Raw genomic sequence first — 25,658 nt, 5'->3', positions numbered from 1 at the left:
AATGACAAATACTTCAGGCAAATTCTTAAAAACTGGGACTTTCCTGGTGGCGCAGTGGTTAAGAATCCGCCTGCCAATGCAGGGGACACGGTTTCGAGCCCTGGTTCGGGGAGATCCCACATTCTGTGGAGCAACTAAGCCCTTACACCACAACTACTGAGCCTGAGCTCTAGTGCCTGCGAGCCACAACTACTGAGCCCGCATGCCACAACTACTGAAGCCCTTGCGCCTAGAGCCAGTGCTCTGCAAAGAAGAACAGCCCCCACTCGCTGCAACTACAGAAAGCCCGGGCGCAGCAACAGAGACACAACACAGCCAAAAATAAATTAAAAAGAAAGTTATAAAAAAAAAAAAGACTACAGCAAGCACTTGAGATAGAACAGGTAAGGTTTCCTTCTCTTTAAGATAACCATTTTTGTCACTTAGTAATACTTGACCAGAGGTTCTCAATCTGGCTGCATAGCGGACTTAATGTGGAGCTTTATAATAATACAGGTACTTGGCCCCTACCCCAGGCCTACTGAACAATTTCTGGAGACAAACTTTTAAAAAGTTCCACAAGTGGCTATGATGCACAGACAAGGCAGAGAACCATTCGCCCTGACGGTGCTATGAAATCTCTGGCTGAAACAGTGAAAGAATAGTAAACAACAGAGCAGGTGCTGACTGCGAAAAGTAGGACAAGGTAAAAGGGGCTGCGCCTTGGGATTTAAAGCCTTCTAGTTACTAGGTTAAAAGGGCCAGAAGAGAAGGCAGGCAGTCCAGGACAGCAGTGAAGGGTTGGGGTGGCAATTAGAGGCTTGGGAAAGCATAGGGACATAATTTTCAAAATGGCAGTGTGATTAGCAGCAGCCAATCCATTGCTGCAGGTTGGCTTACAGGGCCGAATGGCCAGTGCACCAGCCTTTGGCCCTTGCGTCAGGTTGTTGCTCTGTAGTGCTCTTCAGAGTTAACTCTAGCATCACCCAGAGACAGAGAAATCTAGGTCTAGCTCCTGGTCCAGGCTTAGTTTGAACTTCGCTTTGCTGTGCTGGGTTAAAGGAGGCAGTACTGCAAGGTGTTTCCAAGCATGAGCTTTAGAATCAGACTGCAAGGGTCTGAACTCTGATTCTACTACAACTTCACAGCTGTGTGATCTTAGGCAAGCCTAAGTTCCTTGAGTTTCAGTTTCGGTTGTTTGGGGAATTAAATGAGATAATCCAAGTAGGTCCTTAGAACAACTGTATTAATATTCAATAATGGCTAAATGTTATTAGTATGGTACAAATTTGGTCAACGTATGTAACTTTTTTGTGACTTGACCTCCAAAACTAAGAATAATTAATGACACACTAAAAACACCTAGTTAGGGACTTCCCTGGTGGTCTAGTGATTAAGATTTCGCTTTTCATCGCGGGGGGTACAGGTTCGATCCCTGTTCGGGGAGCTAAGATCCCATATGCCTTGTGGCCAAAAAACCAAAAAACATAAAACAGAAGCAAAACTGTGACAAATTCAATAAAGACTTTAAAAATGGTCCATGTCAAAAAAATCTTAAAAAAACAAAAACACCTAGTTAAAAGAAACATAATTTTCATCAAAAATGTTATAATGTTTATAGCCATTAACACAGAAATTCCACCTCTGGGAATCTATTTTAATGGGAGATGGGGACCCTAAATTCAGAAAAAAATTTTTTCCCACAAAACATTGGAAATAAGATGTCCAACTACAAAAGAAAGAATAGCTAGGTAAACTGGAACATTTACCCAGGGGATGATTCAAAATGTTTTGCTAAAAAGATAACACGGAAAGTGCTTAGAATATCATGTTCAGTGAAAAAAATCCTCAAGAAATCCAAATATATCTGTAGTATAACTATGACTGTTAACAAGAAAGTCTCTATGGATAAGGGAGTAAAATCTCAAAAAATAACTCTAAATGTTAACTGAAATTTTGTATGAGTGGTGGCGATGCTGATGGCTTTTTCCTCATATAATTCATTTTTGTTTTTCAAAATTAGGGAGCAAAAAATACATATAAAGACAAGGCAGCAGAGGGACTTCCCTGGTGGCACAGTGGTTAAGAATCCACCTGCCAAGGCAGGGTACACAGGTTCGAGCCCTGGTCCGGGAAGATGCCACGGAGCAACTAAGCCCATGCGCCACAACTACTGAGCCTGCATGCCCCAACTACTGAAGCCTGGGTGCCTAGAGCCCGTGAGCCTAGAGCTCGTGCTCCGTAACAAGAGAAGCCACCGCAATGAGAAGCCCACGCACCGCAACGAAGAGTAGCCCCTGCTCACCGCAGCTAGAGAAAGCCCACGCGCAGCAACAAAGACCCAATGCAGCCAAAAATAAATAAAACATTAAATTACTGAAAAAAATTAAAAAACAAACAAACAAACCATATGACTGGTTAAAACCAACTTTCCACCTACAGTGTACCTGTACCTGTGCAGCAGACGCACAACCATGCTGACTGCTCACTTTCAATGAGTGAGTGCTAGCCTTAGGTTGACTCTTATGCCCAACATCATATTTCCCTGGTCCATTTACTCTTCTATTCTCTATATGACTATTCCAGACTTTCTTTTCTCTCCTCAAATCTCTATCACTTCCACCCCTCATCCTTATTCTCAGTTGATGATCCTCATTCCTATCTAAGAAAATAGAAGCTGTCAGAACAGTTGGAAACTTCTGCAAGTTCTGACCGTCCCATTTATCCACCTACCTTCACTGTGCCTATATTTCTGCCTTCTGGTTACTATGGATGAACTATCCACACCCCTGACAAAGGACTACACTTCAGCATGTATATTAGATATCATCCCCTCACTCGAGGACACTGGTCCAGCAAACTTCCCTGCATTGATTTTCCCCTTCACTATAGGATCCTTTCAATCACATACAAAATGCTATATTCTCATTAAAAACAAAACAAGGGGCTTCCCTGGTGGCGCAGTGGTTGAGAGTCCGCCTGCCGATGCAGGGGACACGGGTTCGTGCCTCGGTCCGGGAAGATCCCACATGCCACAGAGCGGCTGGGCCCGTGAGCCACGGCTGCTGAGCCTGCGCTCCGCAACGGAAGAGGCCACAACAGTGAGAGGCCCGCGTACCACAAAAAACAAAACAAAACAAAACAAAACAACAAAACAAAATCAAAACAAACTTCAACACAGCTTCCTCCTTCAGCTACCACTTCATCTCTCTTCTTTCCTTTCTAGGAAGACTCCTTGAAAGAGCCTTCTCTTCTCCCATCCTCCTGAACAACACTAATGAGGCCACCAACACACCACCAAAAACTGCTCTCACTAAGGTTGCCCGCACTGCCAAATCTAAAGGTCAGTTTTTAGCCTTCATCGTACATTGCATGCCAAAAACATCTGACCTCTCTTAGTTTACACAATACTCTCCTGGTTTTTCTCTTACTTCTCAGGTTGTACCTGCTCCTTCACCTCTCCAATTTCTAAATATTAGGATGTTCCAAGGCTCAGACCCCAGACCTATTCTCTTTTCCATCTATAGCTACCTTTTACCAATATGATGATGAATCCCAAATTTACAACTCCAGCCCTAAATTGCAGAATTAAACATCTAACTGCCTCTCTGACATCCCCACTTAGATGTCTAACAATATCAAACAACATACCCAGCTGTTCCCTCCCCCAAACCTGTTTCTCCTGCAGTGATTCCTATATAGGTTAACGGCAACTCCACCCTTCTAGCTTCTCAAGCCATAAATTCTGAAGTTATCCTTGATAACTCTCCCTTACGTCCCACAACACATTCTGTTGGCTCCATCATGTAAATATATCCACATTTTGAAGACTTTTTGTCCTACCATTTGCTACCTCTTTGGTCTAAGTCACCATCATTGCTTCCTGCGTTATTTCAATGAGTTTTTAAATTAGCTTGCAGCTTTTACCCTGATCCCCTTACAATTAGTTTTCAACACAGAAGTTAGAATGATCAAGTTAAGAAAAGTCAGATCATACACTTCTCTATTCAAAACCCTCCAACAGCTTTCTGTCTGTCAGAATAAAAGCCAAAATCATACAAGAACCTTATTTTCCACTACTATTCCCCTCTTCTCTTTTGCCCGCTTTAGCCACAGGGACTACAGCTACATTAGCCTCTTTGAGGAACACAAAATATGCCAGGCCTGCTCCTGCTTCAGGGCTTTGGCATTTGCTGTTTTGTCTGCTTAGAACATTCTCTAAAATATCCATATGGCTTACTACTTCATTACTTCAATTTTTTTACTCAGATACCATCTTTTCATTGAGGTCTCCCTGGGTACCTAATTTAAAATTTTAACAGCATGCTTTGCTACTCTCTCATTCCTTCTTTCCTTTTTCCCTACACATATTGTTATCTGACAAATTTTACTTCTTTAACTTGTTTGCTGACTCTCACACTAATATGTAAGCTTCATTTACATCTTTGAGATTTTGAATCTTTTGTTTATTGCAGAATCCCCAGGAACTTAGAACAGTGCCTAGAACATAGTAGATGTTCAACAAATACTTAAAAAATAAATCTACTGGTGTATTCCAGTGCCTTGTGTAGATGATAAACACAGTAGTGTTCAGAAAACATATATTAAAAAGAATGTCAATGAGACGGTGCTTTCCTCTGAAAACATACCAAAATAAGATTAAATCTAGCTCACCATCTGTACTACAGAACTAAATCAATCAAACCATTAAAAAACTTAGAAAAATGCATGGGGTACTTACCTAGGTCGGCTCTCGCCTCTCTCTTCTTCTGAGAGGCCCAGCCCACTATGGAGAGTTTATCTCCTCCTGATTTCTCTTCTAAGTCTCTATTCAAGCGCCAGACTTTCAGTGTATTGTCATCAGAGCAGGTAGCAATCTACAGAGAACCAGGAAGGGAGTTAATAAGTTTCAATCAAAGATTCACGACAAAGTAAAAAACAGGTATGTCTTAAGGGCTGATGATTAGAGAATTATTCTGCCTGATGTAACAGGATATAGAAAATGTTATCTGAAAGGTCAGATACTTTCATTCCTTGCTTTCAGGAATCATTCCAGATTTCCAAAGTAGTGAATCCTTTAGTTTCTTCTTTATATACATTCTGCTGGTATGACTTTTGTGACCAGTGGTTTCTTATCTACCTAAAGCTCTACTATAAAACCAGGTTCATTTCATTTTATTCTCAAGAAGTTGGGCAAGTCATTATCTTTATCACCTTCTGTGTAACTACAAAACATGTAATTAAATTAAGATGTCATTTTTACTCTTTCTCTTAAAAGATCAGTCAGTGTATGTCACTGACATTTAATTTGTATGACTTTCCTCTGACTTCCTCAAGTTCTGGCTTATTGTTAAAGTAATGGGATTATTCCCAAGATCTGATTTAGTCCATGACTCTAGTATGCTGTGGCAAGTAGAATGAAACCTTTCCCTAAGATTATTTTTCAGATAGGTAAAGGAGCAATCTGGGAAAACGACACGTTCACTAGACTGAAAAAAGTTAAAAATAACTTTTGCCCCTTTAAAAATATCTAACCATTCCTGATCTTGGTCCCAAGCCTTTTATGGCAGAGAAAGTCCAGCTTGAAGAGCTTGTGGCAAATGGCCACTGGTACCAGAGCTATTCCCCAGCATTTGTTTATATAATTTCTCTATTTCAGTAACTAAAGAGAGAGGAAAAAAAAGAACACACGTTCTCTTAAGTCTTGGTCCCCAAGAAGCTGGCAGCTTTTTCCTTTCCTCACTGGGAGGCCAAAAGAAGACACACATATTTAACTGCTCAAAAGAAATGCCTGGAATCCCCAGTTATTCTATAGTCTATAAACAAGTTATTATTTACAGAGCAACTACTAAATCTGAGTGTCTGAAAATTTATGTTCATCTTATTTAATTCTCACAATATAAAAAGCGTTATACTCAAATAACCTCATCTACAAAATGGGAATAAAGTTATTTGCCCAAGGTCACCACAATTAAGTGGCAGAGCTAGAATTTAAATCCAAGTTTTTCCAATTTCAAAGTGTAAATCTTTTTTTTTTTTTTTTTTTAAAGCGGTATTTTATCTTCCTAATTCTAGGCTCGGGACAAAATTATTTTAAAGAACCTTTTAAAAAGGTGGTCATTAAATTGGTATGAGTAAACAGCCCTGCTACTTCCTTTGAGTCTTTTCTGTGCAAAGAGATAAGGGCAATATATGATGGATGGAAAAGGATGATAATTAACTGAATAATAAAAAAAAATCATCTCAGTAAGTTCTATGAAGATATAAAATTCCACATTAAAAGCAGACGTTTCACTGGAAATCACAGGGAATCTTTGAGGGAAAATGCCATTAGGGTGTAATTTTTGGTGATTAAAGCAATGATTTCAAAAAAAGTCTATCATGAAGCTCATCACAGAAATGGTTATATAGGGATATAGAAATAAAAGGAAATCCACAGCGGTACTGGAAAGCTAGCAGGGATGCCATGAGTAGATCAGACCATGAGAAGATTCCGGAAGATAAAAAAACAGATGGGAATAATAGGCAACAAACCTTCAAAACATAATAGATAAAAAGGAGCTCTCCACAGAAGGGACATTTCCTGCAAACCCAAAATAACCCAAGGACCAAAGGTAGGCCCTGGAGAAGTGAGTGGAACTCGGGCCACTATTATATGAAATCCCTACATGTATGTGGAGTTTGTTTATGTTTCTGGGATTTCTACCTTTCAGGTTTTTTACTTGTTTTTAGTATCACTATTAAAATAATTTTTAAGTGAGTATATTTTCTTCTTTTCAAAGTGTCTAAAATACTTTGGAGCTACTTCTCTAGTTTAGTCACAGACAGCCTAACACGTTAAGACTTCACAGTAAGCACTTTTCAGGCATGTGAGAACCCAAACTGGACTGTGAAGAACAGTCAAGGTGTTACCTTTAATACACCACATTGATAATATGTAGAAAGTTAGAAACACTAGTTTTCACCTTAGATTTTCTTTTTACCTTCGACTTAAAAATGAAATTTTATTAATGTTAAAAACTTAAATCCTATGTTTAGGAAACGAATGACTCTAGGGAACTAAGAAATCCACTTATTCTTTAGTGCATAATACAGTTTATCTATTGGTATAAAAAATAGAATATGTGTGATTAATGATGATACAGATTCTGGATGGCCTCTAGATCTTTTAAATGTCTATATAAACATAAAAGTCTGTATTAACTCTCAAGCTAACCTTGGAAAAACCTACAAACCTGTGATCTACTTTTTAAACCAACCACAGATTCATCTACAAACCTTTGTGAAGTCTGATGGACACCAGCACACAGATGTGACCTCTTGAGAATGACCCAGGAGCACAGTAGGAGGATGCCAGGGTATGGAGACCTATCACAACATCAGAAAGAAAAAAACAAGTCAGCAGAGCAGTGGTAGGTCTCCCAGACAGAGGCTTCGAATCTCTCCATATCTGTACCTTAGAGAGCTTTAGGGTTGTTACCAAAAGCCCCTAGACATGCCTACTCATACCTCAGAAAAAGTCCCAATGGGCAATGAAAGTATTTCTGTCATTAATCTGAGAAAACAGAATGAAAATAGCCAAAATAAGTAAACAATATGAGCTTAGATACCAGGACAGGTCTTATTTCAAATCAGGACAACTTAGCTATACGTATTTTGACTAAAATTCAAGACTGAAAGGGTAAGGTTCAGCAACTAGGTAGTACACTTCAAGTGGAGCCTAGACAGCTTTAGATCTTCTCTAGTCAGCTACTTCCAGGAACGCTGCACTTACTAAGTCCTGAAGGTACCTGAGACATGCTAGCAGATCTCTTGGGACAAGAGGACAGTCTTTCTTCCAAAAGAAGACTCACTGACTTTTAAGAAAGCCCAAAGTTATACTCCTTCATTTTGAAGGGGTATAAACTATATTCTACATGGCACTTTTTATCCATTTTGGAAAAAAAATTCCTCTAAAATTTTATTTAAGTTCATTTGCTTAAAGAAATCTTGAATTTTCAAGTTAAGTATTGCCACATCTCAATACATTTTAATGTATAAAGAAGGGTCACATTGTGCAGTACTACACATGTGACTAAGAATATTTTCACGCTCATTCGATGCCATTAGTGATGTGCATTTGACAGCTGACTCATTCAAGAGCTGTCAATCCCTATCAGAGGCCATGGGCATTAATCAGCACAACATGGAGTACAAACTCACACAGCTATTACTAGCACATGTTTGAAAAAGAGAAATTATTCTCTTTTCATTTTCCTGAGGCTCTGAATCATTGCTCATTTGTATGAAGAAAGTGGAGGCATTCTGGGAAGAATATTTGTGAGAATTACTAAGTAAGCTTAATGGACTCCTCAGACTGTAGTTAAAGAGATTCGACACACTGATTCATAAGGTTACCCAACTCAATTATTACTACTCCTCTCTTGGGTTAAATGGCATATATGTAATGATTCAAAAAGCCGAAGAAGACAAAGAGCAGAATCTAATTTGCCTTGATGGGCTTTTTCTTGAGATCTAAAAGGACCTCACTTGCTGCCTACTCCTACAATGCCACAGAGAACAAGAGCTCATTCTTTCACAAGGTAGCATATTTTAGAAAAGACTTTCAAGATAGTCTCTATCTCAAGTCACAGAAATTCTTTATGGCCCCAGCCCATAAAGTTTCTCTACCCAAGGCCCAAGGAGTACTGCAAGCAGCAAGTTAAAAGGAAGAGGAAATCCTCATGTCCTCCTGACCCTCCCTGGTAACAACACATTATTTTACTCCATTGGTTTACTTGCCTGTTGCTTCTAGCTCTTTATTTCATGATCCTGCTCCTTCCTCATTTTCCTAGGCATTAAAATACCTAGGAAAACCTGACTGTCTATACCAAAGATTAAAATTAATGTCAAGAAAAAACAAATATCCACCAATAGAATGCATGTACATTTCTGCATTTATCTATAGGATTTAAAAGAAAAAAAACACAAAGGGTAGACCTGTTAGAAAAACTTTTTACAATTTGATAATAAGGCAGGAATAATAATAGTAACAAAAGTCAGCATTTATTGAAATGATTACCATGAGCCAGGTACTTTACACAGCATTAAAAGTGAGGGGAAGGTTCCTCAAACAGTTAAACACAGAATTAATTACCACATGACCCAGCAATTCTACTCTTAGGTATACACTCCCAGGAGAACTGAAGACATGTTCAAACAAAAATCTGTACATGAATGTTCATAGTAGCTTTGTTCATAAAGCCAAAAAGTGGAATAATTTAAATCTCCATCAACTGATGAATAAATAAGTAAAGCAAGGTCTATACATACAATGGAATATTCAGTCGTAAAGAGGAATGAAGTACTGATACATGCAACAACATGGATAAACCTTGAAAACATTAAGTGAAAGCAAAGCCAGGCATAAAAGATCATTTATAGGAAATGTTCAGAATAGTCAAATCCCTAGAGACAGAACATAGGTTAGTAGTTGCCAGAAGCTGAAAGTGACTCTTAAAGGGTATGGGGTGATGAAAATATTTGGGAATGAGACAGGGGGGATGGTTGCACAATACTGTGCTTATGTGAAAAAAAAAATCACTGAATTGTACACTTTAAGGTGACTACAATGGTGAATTTTACATTATACAAATTCTATCTCAACAAAAAAAAGTGGAGGGAAGGGCATGTTGTGGGCTGGAATGAGAACTGATGTCCAACAAGTTTTTATGAACGTTAGTAACAAGTGCTTTCACAGTTGAGGACTATCCTAGTATGGTAAACTATACTTGGTGACTACTTCAAAGAAGATTAATTTCTTCTAATGAAACTCAGGTGACTTTTAAATCCTTCATTTTTATTCAAATAAGTTTTTATTTATTGTCACTTCATTATTATAAAAATATTATCACAATGATAATTTCATTTTTTAAAAACCTCCCTCTACTTTCAAACAAGAAGAGGTGACTATTAAATCCAAGAGACATTTAAACATCTATGCATTCTGAGAATGGTCAAAACACAGAAAATTGTCCTCTCTTACAAATTTTACTTGTTATAGAATAAAGGCCAACTCAAGGCATGAGAAATTCCGAAGTTAAAGCTCCCAGAACTATGAAGTAACTGGCTCTAACCTATAGACTTCATAAAACATTTTGTATACTTGAACATGCAAAAAAAGATCAGCACTTTTCCTCAAAAAACCTCCTTACTCTGCCCAGTTAGAAACCAAACCTAATCTTCATTTTTGCCATGAGATCATTTACACTTCCTAAAGTGTCAGGCTCAATGTTTTGCCAATCAGTGGTAGAATGATGGTGCCAAATCAGTTTATTTATAACCACTTCAATACTATTCAGTGGCTCTACCAGAAATGAACCAGGGAAGGGGAGGTGGGTAGGGGTAAGAGGAGGACAAGGGGTAGGAAATTAAAAAAGAAAAATAACATAATATTAAATCTTTTAATTCTTAAGTCTTAGGCCTCAGTGTCAGAAAGTCTAATTATGTTACACCTCCTCTTTGCTGGCCAGTGGTGAGGATTAAAAGGCCATTCTCTTCTGTCTTGACATCTAAAACTCCCTTCTTTCACCCTGTTTTCTTGGGCCCATGGGCTTTTTTGGCATAGGAGAATCCTAACACCTGAGAGAATTCTGACCTAACAGCCTGAATACTCAGCTTGTGTGCAATTTTTTTTAAACTACACCCCTCCCACTTTTCCTTATCATGGAAAAGAGAAACTGAGCCACCTCACTAGGCACATTCAATTTTAGGAGCTTTAAGTTTGCCAGGATCTCAAATATCAGAACCTGCACACTGAGTTATGTGTGGACAGGCAGGAGAACATCATGTTTGAACCACATCATTCAGCACCGACATGTGACCCAGCCTAGAATTCAGAAAGGATCACCCATGTGTGTGATACCTACTGATTGAATGTCTGAAAATGGGTTACTAATGAACCACCAAGTATCTTTACTTCATGTCTTTAAAGAGAGGAAGCATCCCTCAACCCTGATTTACTGAAACCAAGAAGGAAAAAAAAAAAAAAAAAAAAAAAGCAAGCATTCGTACTAGAGCTAGGGAGGAACTTTAAGGCTTGGCAATAAAAAGAAAAAAACAAAACACAGGAAACAAATTAAAGAATTGGCAATAAGACTATACATACACACATACATAATATATAATTATATATATATATAATTAAGAAGCTGATTTTAAATGATTTAAAAAAATGATCAGTGCCTAAAGTTTTTTTGTTTTTGCATAATCCTTTATTATACTTTTTGGTATGTCTGAAATTTTGTTTTTAAGAAAAAACTTAAAAAGATACAGACCTTGGTAGGAATAAAATCCTCTAAGTTGGGAACCAAAGTAGAGAAGGGAAATGTAGGTAAAACAGTGAGGGAAGGGGAAAGGGAAAACCAAAAGACAATAAATACACAGCATAAGACCAGATTATGCGACAGAAACATTAGTGCTAGTCACATAAAGTCTAAAGCTCAAGTCAGAAGAATTTTATAGACAGGAAGCTATGCAAAAACTCTTACCATAAGAGGGGGTTCTCAACTGTATATTTTATAAGCAAATTTTTCATTTTAAAAATACAACAAATGTGCTTGAAGAAAAAGAGGTAAGGTCAACACAAAGGCATCTTGGATAGAACAACATCTCCACCTTGTGACCATCTAGGTTATTGTTACTAAAGCTTTTGATAAGGTAGTGTTGCATTTTTGCAACTAGAGTTGCAAACCTAGAGGTATATAGAAAAAGCATTTTTTAGTACCTCCCTCAGGACCAGATGAAATTAAGCTGAAGAATTATGCTTCATACCTGACAGGATCTACCCCGTCCTGCATTAAAGATATGACTTTCTAGAGATTGGCAGTACTAAGAATGATACAATTTCCTCCTGAGAAGGAATTTGATAATATTGAACCTATAGGTCTATGAAGTTTTAGACATTATGACTCTAAAATCCAAAATGTGTGAACTCTGATCATTCAATTCACCAATATCAAGGAAGTTTATGATATTATAGGGCAATCTGGAAGATAATAATTTCTAGCCCTAGGAAAACAATGCCTTAATGCTCTTATTCCTTCTCTGAACTCAGACATTTCTGTAATTAATTATTCCACAAGAGGCATTTTCCAGTGGTCAGCAAGTGCTACTTATATTTCAATTTTCTCCACTTGACTTCAAATTGACAGCATTACGTTTCTTAGCCTAGAGTAGTCACTTTAGAACCACTGTTTATTTAAAATGTAAAAAAAGAAATTATAAATTTCTGTAACAGAAGTGGGAAATCTGTAAAATAAATAAATAATTGAATAAATAATGCTATTAAAGATATACAAAACTAACAAAGCAACCACATCTATTTCAATAGCCTGAAGATTGGCCACTTAGAGGAGACTAAAGAACACAACTATTATATGAATATTTTTGAGTGAGTGTTTTTTTCAAGTGTGATTCGGGGGTAGGATTCTAGGATCCAAACACTGTGTTTTGAATGAGAGTTTGAAAACACAGGGCAGAAAGGCAGAACAGCATGTTTTTCCAGGAAGCAGGACAAAGTATTTAAGATTCTTTCCAGTCTTCTGAATTCTCAACTTCCTGATAATCTGTAAAACTGTTGGAGGATATGGACTGTCAATTTCTAAGAAGCTGACCATGAAAGTGTGATATCTTCTGTCAGAATCAGAGTGAAGTTTTGGCTATATTAAGAGGCAAGAAGCAATTTTTACTAAACATCTGGTACAGAAAAGTTAAAGTATGTGTTTACATTAACCTTACCTCCCCTTGGACAGAAGAAATATTTGCAAGAATACTTCAGCCTCACCTTTGTGGGGAAAGTTTGGTAACTTACCTTCCAGATGTAGGCAGCTTCATCACTTGAGCCACTGACTAAAAACTGGTCATCTGGACTAATACTGGACTTAACATAAAAGGTAGAGTTCTGATGTCCATTGAAGATAGCCACTGCCAGAGGAAAAAAAATCAAATTACTTGGCTCTTGTTATTTCCAGTTTTCAAATAAATGAGGAGTATACATGTTCTAACAAGTTTTATTAGTGTACTGATTACTGAAGCAGATGGTCAAGCTAGTCACCAAATAAAAAAGAACTGGACATTGGCAGGGAAAGAATGGAAATCCTAGAAAGAGGCTTTATATTACACCCAATCTCACAATCTAAGCCCAAATACTTGGTATGGAGCTGGCTGTAGAGAAGAAAGTGATGAAAAATATTCTTAAAGGACAAGAATGGAGCTGGGGTCCAATCCTTTAGTAAAACGCCTTTATTAGACCCTCTCTCCCCACCCTAGGCTAGGTTTCTTCCGTTGCATTAAACATTCGTCTTTCCTCCTCTTAGACTTATCTTAAGGATAAATTTCATAAATATCGTTTTCTTTCCTCACTAGACCTTATAATGCTTTGAACAGAGGAGATCTTCAAACATTTGTTGTATGAACAGGTAAAAATCAATGAAAGGAGAGTTAAGATTTATGGATAGCTTATCTGAGATGTGGTAACCTTAAATCTAGCACTTTAAATAGGCTGAAGTGGGGTAAGCTACATATTCATTTGTAAGATACTCCAACTAGGTTAGGTTTAGACGTCTCACTATCCAATCTAGCATAATGTGCTTGACAAGCTCTTTTATCCTAAGGAGACCAAAACCTGAGGCCTCTGGCATCAGAATACTACTAGGAAATAAAAGAAAAAAATCTCAGTCATTAGAAAATTTAAGGATACATTTAGGCAGGAAAAAATATTTCACTCCAATCTTCTAATGGAGGGGAAAAAAGAATTAAGGGACTTAACAGCTTTCTGTAAGTACTCACAAAAATCCCTTCCTTTTGCTAGAATAACACTGGAAAAAAACTTTGTATTTATAGGCCTTTAAGAAAAAGCCTGCACATCAAATAACCCCCACATCAAATACTATTACTGTGAAAGTTAAGCAGGATATGAATCAATTCAGATACACATATTATAGAGCTACTATGATAGATAAATCCCCACAAAATAAACAGGCTCCTTTATTCTGACTACAACTCCAAAACTACAATTGTTCATCTTTCTCAACTCTTAGCTACGAATGGAAAACTATAGACCAAATTTCCCACTAAACGCGTAAGTATTCATTGCCCTCTGCTGGTCTAAGAAAGCCAACATAAAGTACACAGTAAATGTTTCAAGCCATGTGAAAAATCCTTCTAAAACCTATATTGGCTTTAATTAGTTTAATTTAATCTTTGACAGTTCGGGCTTTTAAAATGCTTCATTAAAGTGCTTCAGAGTCATCTTTATGAACATCACTTAGTGTAATAAAATTCTGTGAATTAAAAGTATAGGAGATCAAGTATTGAGTCCAGGACCCTTTCTAAAATTTTGAAAAAGACGAGCAATTACCAGATGTGTCACACACACAGACACACACACACGTCTGTCTTTCAATTTCTAAGGAACATACCTATGTATCTACCTACCTACCTATCTATATATGAGAGCCAATCAAATTATTTCAGGAGCACAGGAAAAAGGTTACTAAATTATTAGTAAAGTGGCCTTGGGCATATTTGTTTTAATGGCAGAAGGACAACTAAATTCAAAGCCCCTTTTGGTGCCACACTATAACAAAATGATACAGAAAGAGCTCTTGGACATCTGATAATATAATTAGGCTTTTATCTTTTAGGGAAAAATTTGAAAGAGTCTGTTTTATACGGCTAAATAAATTAGAAGTTGTCCAAGTTCTAATTCTATTCACGAAGACAGCAAGCAAAGTTATAAAACCTCTTCCCTTTTCCAAATACTCTTATTCTTGTTTAGACAACGTCAGGCCTAACCCAGGGCACTGAAAATACCAATTGGGTAACTGCCACAGATACCAAAGTCCTAACAATGGCTAGGGGTCAGTCTTTAGAAACTTCTCTAAGAGCCCAGCTAAATTCTGTACAATTTTAAGATTTCTTTTTTATCAACACATCTTACTTTACTGGGAACTGGGTAGCTCTAGGGATTGGTTATAGAATTCAAAGTCAGTTTCTGACAGAGCTATACCTGAGAAGTAGGTTACAAAATATGCAGCTTGCTTAAATAATTGATAATGTTCTTAAAATGATGAAATTCAAATAACCCTCTTAGAGTATGCTTGAAAAACTCTGATTTTTTAAAATGTTATTTATCAGCTTTAAAGTCAGATTCCACTTATAATTTTCTTGAAGAAAAATAAAAAGGTGAGGTTAGGGAAAACATCCAGAGGTCCCCTAATTTTAATGAACAGCTCCCAAATAGGACAAAACCCGGGCAGAACAGCCTTCTCTATCCCACAAAAATTGAGATAATTTTAAGTATACCCAAAGGGGTATAATTTCGGGAGAGACTCACTATTAAGTTACCACACAGAGCAGGATTCTGTTCACTTGTGAAATCGTCACAAGGTAAATACATCTATAAAAACATCACTGGAACTAATCGAAGACCCCAAAGTCCTTATATGTCTTCATAAATTTGGTACAGAAAAAAAAAAAAAAATCAACATTAAATTCTCATTAACAAAAAAAACCCTATTAGTTTCCAGGAAAGAGAATCTGAATGACTAAGCTCCTACCTGGAGAAGTCTTTAATCCAGTCATATTGAACATGTAGATGTTGTCATCTGTGCAGTTAGCAAATAAAGTAGAGCCAGTAGAATCCAAAATCAGACTTGAGTATCCTAGAAAAAGGAAACTTTAGTTAGCATGTGCTGATGAAGGAGAGTAGAACTGAGGTGAAAATGATCTTTTTAGATCATTTCACAAGAATCATCAGAATTCTTCTTCCCTAAAGTATATACAAACCAAAATTATTCTTAGGAGTTTCTCTCTTTTGAACTTTAAAAAGATACTTCCATATATTAGTTTCTCAAGTCAACAGAGAATAATAGTTGCTGAAAACTAGCTTGATATTTACTTTAAAAGTTTTAACAAAAACTTACATATCCAAAAAAGCCCTACAAAAAAGTCCTAATGAATACGCAAAGGCTTACCTAGTTTTCGAGTGCTGCTACCTGGGTACAGGAAAGACTTGGATGCTATGGGTTCTTGCCGATAAGCAGTATAATTCTTACGTAAATCCCATATTTTGATTACCCTAAAAACCAAGGTAAAGAAATAGTTATTTTATAGTCCTTCTCCAAGACCAATCAGTTTCAAGTACATATGAATATGAAATGACTTTTAATCTAATTCCTCTGGCACATCAACCAGGTACAGTGAGGATATGTCATTGGGAAACAGATTGAACTATCTTGTACTCTTGTCTCCAATGTCCGGCTAACAATTCTGGCAGAACGGAAACAGATGTGATCTGACCCACTGATGGGTTGCCCTGAGTTTACTTCAAGGGAGCGGAAAAGGAAGATGAAGGTTGACTGCTGATAGTCATTGTTTCATTGTTTTCATAAAAAAGCACTTCCTAAGCCTTTAACATTCTGCATGTAACCTTTGACATCATTAAGTGTTAAGCTCTGTCCCTATGGTTATATCTCCATATATTAACTCCTTAAGTAATCTAGTCTAAACAAATTTTCCTGTGAAATAAAGTATTTCTTCATATCATCTATTGGAATAATTTTCTTAATTTTCTACATCTACTTTGTAGGCAACTTGAAAACACAAGCTTGGTTATAAAAGGGAAGTATCCTTGGAAGCAAAGCTTTCACAGCCATTTACAAATATAACTAATAACCTTTAGATAATTCTACATTTGTGCCTGAGAATTCAGTCCACAGAAGAGTTTAAGTGTCCAGAGGACACAATAGAAATTCTAGTTTATTAAGCCATCATATGTTAAAATTAAAACTTTTGAAGGGGGGTATGTCTTGGGAGATATGGGCAAAAACGGGGCAAAGAAGAGAATTTTAAAAAGAAAGAGCCCCTATACTCAATGAACTTAAATTCCAACAAAGCAAACAATCAAGAAGTATCACAAACTTATTTGGAAGCCAAAAATTCAAAGCAATCATAGAAGGAAAGTATATGAAAGTCTTTAGGCCTATCAATCTAGTTAGATTGCTCCCAGAAATGCCAGTTACATGTCCAGAATCATATTCCTCCTTTTAGGATATTACTAAACCAGAAAAGACAAAATCCAAAATACAGGCATACCTCATTTTACTGTGCTTTGCTTTATTGTGCTTTACAGATATTGCGTTCTTTTATGAATTGAAGGTTTGTGGCAAGTCTATAGGTGCCATTTTTCCAAAAGCATCTTCTCACTTCATGTTTCTGTGCCACATTTTGCTAATTCTCCCAATGCTTCAAACTTTTTCATCATTATTATATTTGTTATAGTGATCTGTGATTGGTGATCTTTGACGCTACTATTGTAATTATTTTGGCATTTTTTAGCAATCAAATATTTTTATATTAAGGTCTGTATATTGATTATTTTAGACATAATGCTACACACTTAGTAGACTATAGTAGACTATAGTAGTCTACTAGACTTAGTAGACTATAATGTAAATATAACTATATAGTAATATAATAAACTATAATATACTAATATAAATACAGCATAATATAAATATAACTTTTATATATACTGGGAAACCAAAAAAATTCCTGTGACTCACTTTTTTGTGATATTAGCTTTATTGCAGTGGTCTGGAACCAAACCTGCAATATCTCTGATATATGCCTGTAACAGAAATTTTGCTCCTCAAAATAAGAATCCTTGATTAAATTACACTGCACAGGCAAGCAAGTTACCCAGCCAGCTTCTCTAATAGCAGCAGCAGCCAACACTCCTATGTGCTAGAAATGTGCTAAGTGTGATACATTATCTCATTTAATTATTTGAGCAAGAGTCCTAACTAGATATTTTCCAGTGTGATCTGTAATTCCTCTTCTCAGCTGGGTACTCACTATGTTGAAAGTTAAAAGCACACACATTGAATTATAATGGGTCTAGGTGACTTCCCCATCCCAGTTCATGAAAGACAGCTCACCAAAAGAACCAAGAAATAAAGACTCGTCTTACCCATCCACGGCTCCTGCTGAGACTAATGTATTCTCATCTTGAAAGAGGACCACAGTAACACTCTGCTGGAAATCCTACAGCACAAGGAAGAAAAAGAAAGAAGGAAATCCTATTTTGGGTATAACAATCTTCACTATCAAGAGACCAAGGTGCTAAAATGATGGCTTTTTCCCCTAAACTGAGTATGACTAGATCTTGCCCTTCCAATAATCCTAGTCAGATATATATGCAGACCAAGAAGGAATTTTAGCAAGGAAGTGACCTAAACATCATGTTATATTACATAGTATGAACACTTTGACTCATATTCAAGAAAAAACTGGTGATTAACATAAGATTTTAGTACTTGTCTAAGTCTACTAGCTCTATTTGAAATCATCCCTACTGTCTATCCTTAGGAACCTCATTTAACCTGTACCTGTTTCATCTATAAAATGTTGCTGTCTATCCAGATTGTCATATACGAGTGTCTAAAGAATTGTGAACGAAAGATGGTTACATGCTATGAAAACTCTAAAGGAGCTAGTAGAGTTTTACTTCCTAATTGCTGTTAAGTTTTCTTGGCTAAGAATCTGATGAAAAGTCTGAAATGTTACTCATTTTAACTTCATCTGGCCTCCAAAAATCACATGCTAACCCTGTCAGTTTCCATTCATGCCCGTGTAATTTTAAGTCCTAATGTTCTAGCAACCACACGTCCCCAAAATATTAACTAAGACTCTACACACCAAGAATACTAGAAAAATAAACAAATTCAAGTAAGAACACTGATTTTTCTTAAAGAAAAAAGCTGTATTATGGGCATTGTTTGAGCTTTGACTATAATATGCTAAAGAGGTACTATATTTTACCCCAATATTTCTCAAAATACTTTATAATCTTTTGCCAAATATTAAAAAACAAAAATAATAAAAAACCCGTATCTTTTCTGCAGTTTGTATTATGAAAACAACAACAGGGATTCCTTTCCCCTACAGAATACTGTATCATGGTACTTAATATGCTTCTTCAAACTACCCATCTCCCTTTCCTAATGAATCACATCATACTGTAGATGATGTGTATGCATGGAGATCTCTAGGGATGAGTCTCAGGAAACTGAATTTTTAACATGTTCCCCAAGTGACTCTGTTGCACACTAGAGTTTGAGTACCAGTACCATAGGTACTGAACTGGTATTAAGCAATAAGCCAGTGACATCAAGAGGAAATGAAGATTCTCATTCATTGACTGAATCTCTAGCTCCTATTTTATGCCCAACGAATTCCCTAAAGTAAGACTCTATGCTACTGTCAAGATCTGCACACATGTATACAGCTATAAAACCTTACCACAGAAGGAGCAAGCCCTTTTGAATTCTGTTTCTTCTTAGGTTTTGAAGGGGTTTGCTTGTCTAAGGTATTGTGAGCTCCACTGATTTGATTCACTTGCCTATAAAATCCATCTGAAAAATATTCCAAGGTAAATGGTTTAGGTTTCAGAACTTTATTCCCATGCTGAATGTAACATTTATATATAAGATGTCAAAATTAATTATATTCTTTATTAAATTAGTGAAATTAGAAGCCAGCAGGGCTACTGTACGACATCTCTTGTGGTGAGATTATGATGTATAAAAAGGAAATAAGCACATGGATATTTATAGCAGCTTTATTCATAACTGCCAAAACTTGGAAGCAACAAAGATATCCTTCAGTAGGGGAATGTATGAATAAAACTGTGGCATATGTAGACAATGATATATTATTCTGTGCTAAAAAAAAATGAGATACCAAGCCATAAACAGACCTTAAATACGTATTACTAAGTGAGAGAAGGCAATCTGAAAAGGCTACATACTGTATGATTCCAATTATATGACATTCTGGGAAAGGCAAAACCATGGAGATAGTTAAAGATCAGTGATTGCTAGAGGTTAGGGGGGGCGTGCAGGATGAAGAGGACAGAGGACTTTTAGGGCAGAGAAACTATTCTGTATGATACTATAATGGTAGGTATATGTCACTATACGTTTGTCACAACCAAGAGAATGCATAATACCAAGAGTGAACCATAATGTAAAGTACAGACGGACACTGGGTGATAATGATGTGTCAGAGTAGGTTCACCAATCGTAACAAATGTCCAACTCTGCCTGGACGTTGGACATGTCGACAGTGGGAGAGGCTGTGTAGGGACAGGAGGTATATCAGTACAGAGAGAACTCTTTGTACATTCTGTTCAATTTTGCTGTGTATCTAAAATTGCTCTAAAAAATAGTGTATTAAAAATAATGTTTTTTAAAAAAAGTGAAGCAGGGAGATGATCATTGCTTTCTGCTTAATGGCATCATGGGGCAATGTGAGTATAATTATATTTAATTTAATCCAATTCTTAAAAGTTCCCAAATTTTTAAAATTAAAATAAAAGATCATGTACTAATAATTTCAATTCCATCAATAATTTAGGTAAATGGCATTATAGTTCAAAAAACAATATGAGGTAAATATGGAGGGTAATACTTAAAACAATCACTAAGATCCTGAGAACTGAACAGAGCAGAATTGGGGTTTATGAACATGTGCCCCCTGGTGGTAATCAGGTGAAATAGTTGATTCTTTCATTCAGAATTATTATGGGACAATCCCACATATATCAAAATTAAAATGGAACTAGATTACCTTTTTTGTTGCACCTGGTGTCCCAGACCATAATGTTGCCATCTCTTCCACCTGTACAGAAGACAGCTGCAGACACACAAACAGTTTATCAAGAAGTTAACAAAACCAGTCAGTGACACATATATTTCAATTTAAATTTCCTAGAGTATCTATTATATGTTAGGTACTGTAATTGGCACTGGAGATTAAAAATGATAAAATATATAGCTCAACACAAATAAGAAAACAAAGCTGTGAAGGGAAAGGATTATAAAGAACTCAAAATGCTTATGTTGAGCAAAAGCTTGATAGAATAATCCCTCTCTGTAAATTTTCTTTAAAACCACATGAAACACTATACTATAAAGTTGTAGTAAGAATAACGATAAATAAGCAATAACCAAAATATACTGAGTGCTTATTAAGTTTTAGACACTATCCTAAGTGCTTTTTTATAAATGACCTCAATCCTTGTTATCAACCCTATTAGGTGGGAATTATTATCCCCATTTTACAGATAAGCAAAACTAAGGCATAGGGAGGATATGTAACTTGCAAAGGTTATTATTTTTGGCAGTATGTATCCAGAGCCCATATTCCAAACCTCCAAGCTGTATTGTCTCAGTATAAAGATACAAACCAGATCCACATAAAGTTTGTGAAAGGCGTTGCCTCTGGCGATGGAAGGAGAGCGGTGAGATCAGGGGAGGGAACACAGGGGAACTCCAGTTTATCTGTCATTCTTTATTCTTTAAAATTAAACCAAAAAATTCTGCTTCCTGTATGAAAGAGGGAGCACTTATCAAATTGTAGGTGGATTAATTTGATAAGTACTCTGGTCAAAATACAAAAAACAGCTACTTGAGGGTCATATAGACATTGACCAAAACCATACAATTTTTGTAAGGGAGTCACACCTGAAGCAAGTGACTGGCCTAGGGTAAGTTCCTGATTTTTTGTGGTTTTACCTTGAGGGCAGCCACAGTTGTAGCATCAGAACCAGGCAGCCAAAGTGCCAACAAAAAGACCATCTTTCAAGCCAGAGGAACTAGGAAAAGAGGACAGGGGCAAGAAGAGCTGCCAGAGGAAGTGGGGAAGCCTGGAGACAGCAGAGAAAGGGAAACCCTAATTCTGTGTTTAAACTTAGCCCAAGTCTCTGGCTGACCCCCAAACCATATGTGCATAGGAAAGCTAAAAGCAGCTTCCAACTAAGGCTTAAAGAACTGAATTGAGATCCGATCTTCTGAACTGACTGCCTTCCCACAGGTTTGACATTATGCTATTTGAGTCTAAATGATTTAACTGCCTGTTAAAACAAAAACACCAACTCTTCCCTGAGCAACATAACAGAATTCAGAGTCCAACACACCATTCCCAATGCCCAGGGTATGATCTTAAGTTACTTGCCATATACAGAGCCAGGAAAATGCGTCATTCTCAAGGGAAAGGAAATCAACAGAGGCCAGCCTCAAAACAACCCAGATGTTGATTTATCAGGTCTGGTTGTAAAAGAGATATTACTGTCAAGTGAAATAAAGAGACACTCATAATCAATGAAAAGATGAGAAATCTCAGCAGAGTAACAAACAGAACTTATTGAAAACAAATGGAAATTTTAGAACCCAAGCCCACAACTTCTGAAATGATAAAATTCACTGGATAGGCTTAAGAGCAGAATGGAGAGAACAGAGGAAAACGTCTATGAACTTGAAGACAGATCAACAGAAATCATTCAATCTGAGGAAGAGAGAAAAATAAGATTGAACATTATGCTAAGTGAAAGAAGCCAACAACATATTGTGTGGTTCTATTTATACGAAGGTGCAGAAGAGGCAAATTATATAGAGAGAAAGTAGTTCAGTGGCTGTGTAGGGCTGGTAAGACGGAAAGTACTGCTAACAGGTTCTGGTTTCTTTTTGGGTTGATGGAAACATTCTAAACTTAGATTGTGGTGATGGCTGCAAAACTCTATAAGAAAATTAAAAACCAGTGAAATGTACACATTAAATGGGTGAATTTTATGGGGTGTTAATTATATCTCAAGTTTAAGAAAATTGAAAAAGATGAAGAAAGCTTCAAGGATTCATGGGACAATTTCAAAAAGTCTAATACATGAGTAATTGGAGTCTCAGGAGAGAAAATTGGGCAGAAAAAAATATTTCAAGAAATCATGGCAGAAAAATTCTCAGATTCAGTGACACATATTTGTAAATTTACAAATTCAAAAAGCTCAGCAAGCCTCAAACAGGATAATTTTGCAGGGAACCATGTCTAGACACATCACAGTCAAACTGCTGCAAACCAAGACAGAAAACCCCAAAGGCAGTCGGGAGAAACAACATAGTACATACAGGGAAAGGATTCAAATGACCAGAGTTCTCCACAGAAACCATGGAAGACACTGGAACAACACCTTCAAGTAATGAAAGGAAAAACCCCGTCAACCTGGATTTTATATCCAACAAAAATATCCTTTAATAGTGAAGATGAAATAAAGGCATTTTCATATAAAGGAAAACAAAGGGGGTTAATTACAACCAGACTCAAACTGCAAGAAATGTTAAGGGACTTTCTTCAGGCTGAAGAGAAATGATTTCAGAGGACAGGGGAAAGATGGTGCTGCTGGGGGAAATCATGAGTTCAGTTTTGGGTATGCTGAACTTGAAGTGCTTGTAGGAAAAGTGAAAGCTGGAAATACAATCTGGTTCAATATGAGTGGAGCAAAAAACAAAACAAAATTGGAATAAATGAAACTGTCCAGGGAGAAGGTACAGACTGAAAGGAAAAGATGGCCAAATACCAAATCTTGGGCCATGTCAACACTTCAAGTTAGGTAAAGAAGTGGAGTTCACAAAAGCAATTATGAAGGAATAAACAGAAATACAGAGAACCAGAGGGAGTGGTATCACAGATTCCAAGGAAGAAAACAATTTTCATGAATTTTAAAATAACTTGCCAGAAGTGTCAAATATTGAACAAGTAGAAGGCAGGGTGGTTTCAGGAAGAGAGATGGAATGGATTGAACCAAACTGAGATGAGGACATTTAACCAGGTTTTGATCACTCTTAAGAAACTTAGAAGAGATAGGAAGTAAGAAAGGATGATAGCTGGGCTTCCCTGGTGGCGCAGTGGTTGAGAGTCCGGCTGCCAATGCAGGGGACACGGGTTTGTGCCCCAGTCTGGGAAGATCCCACATGCCGCGGAGCGACTAGGCCCATGAGCCATGGCCACTGAGCCTGTGCGTCCCGCAACGGGAGAGGCCACAACAGTGAGAGGCCCGCGTACCACAAAAAAAAAAAAAAAAGAAAGGATGATAGCTGAAGGAGAATACAAGGTTAAGATGTTTCTTTCTGGACAGGCCACAGATATGCTTGAGTTTTTCCTATGGAGAAAGAGCCAAGAGAAGGAAAGCTTGAAGACAGAGGAGCTGTGGGGATGTAAGTGATAGCATAAGGTCTTGGGGAGGATCAAGAATGTTTCTTAATCTTAGCTGCACACTGGAATCCCTTGAGGAATTTTAACAAAATAGACGCCTGGCCCACCTCCTAGAGATTCACACTTAATTGATATTTTAAAAAACCTCCCCAATGTGTATAACTGAGTCACTTTTCTATACAGAAGAAATTAACACAACGTTGTAAATCAACTATATTTCAATCAAAACAAAACAAAACAAAACACCTCCCTAGGTGACTAATGAGTCAGGGTTGAGAACCAGTGCCCTAGGAAGAAGGATTCGCCTTAAACTGGAGAATGAAGAATGAGAAAGAAGGTGCAAATTTGAAGATAAGTTTGTAGGAGGGGAAATAGAAAAACACTTATAATTATTTTTAATTACTCACTAGAAGTTCTAACACCCATTTTATCACACAAAACACACATCTGTGAGCAACTGACAATTAGAGATGAAAACATTTTCCATGTTTTCAGGTGGTAGATATTTAGGGAAGGCAAATTCCACTAGTATAACTATGTCCTTTAGGATTATTTGTATCCTGCCCATGTAGGGCTGAAAGAACTGGATCGTGATCTTTCCTACCATGTTACCTACAAAAAACCGCCCCCAAAAAACCCAACCCACTAAGCATTTATATGCTCCTCAGTTTTGTGTTTGTTTGTTTTGGTGTGTGTGCATTCACATCTCACTTCATTTTTTTTTTTTTTCCCTGTACGCGGGCCTCTCACTGCTGTGGCCTCTCCCATTGCAGAGCACAGGCTCCGGACACGTAGGCTCAGCGGCCATGGCTCACAGGCCCAGCCGCTACGCGGCATGTGGGATCCTCCCGGACCGGGGCACGAACCCGCGTCCCCCACATAGGCAGGCGGACTCTCAATCACTGCGCCACCAGGGAAGCCCCTCACTTCATTTTTATGCTTACAGTGTTTCTGTGAATTTGGAAATGAAGGTCCTGGGAGATAAAAATGACTTTGCCCAAGAATTTAAAGGCAGAAAGCAGAACAAAACACAGGACTTCTGTGTATGGCTGTAAAAGTATGTCCTGCACAAGAACACTTGGCTGAGGGGGTAGGGCCTAAAATCTGTGTTTTAGCAACCAAACGATGAGGCCTTGGGGGCAGTGTCCAACCAGACTAATTCACACTAGGGCACCTGTGAACTACTGGGAGCCATGATAAAGGTTACCACTTTTTCTACTAGACCACACTGGCATAGATTCAATGCACAGTTTTAAAAATTAAGTAAAGGGACTGAAAGATATGGTGTTTCCCTTTTCTATTACCCTTTAAATAAACAAATTTAAGTACATTTTCATGACTTTAAATTATTTTTATAAACTTACAATGAACTCTGACACAGGAGTGTAGTAAACTAGAACACAAGCATACCTAACTTTATACAACAGATGTGTTAATGAAAAGTTATGCAGAGATAAAAACTATGTCATGTATTTCCTCTTCAAGGTTCCAGTCTCAACAGCAATCAGCTGACCTTTTTTTAAAGTCCAAACCAGCTCAACAACTCAGTTTAGTACTCCTGGGTGCTCAGGTGAATAAACAAAAACATTCCT

At 37.2% G+C, this 25,658-nt stretch overlaps 1 protein-coding gene across 3 annotated transcripts in view; it reads right to left on the bottom strand.

Annotated features, from left to right (window-relative positions):
- Positions 1–25,658, bottom strand: part of DTL (denticleless E3 ubiquitin protein ligase adapter) — a 38,159-nt gene that overhangs the window by 4,003 nt on the left and 8,498 nt on the right. For all 3 annotated transcript variants that reach the window (XM_089909442.1, XM_022593282.2, XM_089909451.1), the window contains exons 6-13: positions 20,653–20,718; positions 19,324–19,436; positions 17,993–18,066; positions 15,996–16,099; positions 15,579–15,683; positions 12,830–12,942; positions 7,258–7,347; positions 4,721–4,856 (exon numbers count right to left, since the gene is read on the bottom strand). In XM_089909442.1, coding sequence (XP_089765568.1) covers positions 4,721–4,856; positions 7,258–7,347; positions 12,830–12,942; positions 15,579–15,683; positions 15,996–16,099; positions 17,993–18,066; positions 19,324–19,436; positions 20,653–20,718 — 801 coding nt within the window. The remainder of the gene's footprint in view (positions 1–4,720; positions 4,857–7,257; positions 7,348–12,829; positions 12,943–15,578; positions 15,684–15,995; positions 16,100–17,992; positions 18,067–19,323; positions 19,437–20,652; positions 20,719–25,658) is intronic.

This window comes from Delphinapterus leucas, chromosome 1, assembly GCF_059928025.1.
Source record: "Delphinapterus leucas isolate spDelLeu-1000000601 "Yukka" chromosome 1, BTC_Dleu_Yukka2, whole genome shotgun sequence".
NCBI classification, from domain to species: domain Eukaryota; kingdom Metazoa; phylum Chordata; class Mammalia; order Artiodactyla; family Monodontidae; genus Delphinapterus; species Delphinapterus leucas.
The sequence above is the reverse complement of the archived record's forward strand: the minus strand, read 5'-3'. Positions and strand labels throughout refer to the sequence as shown.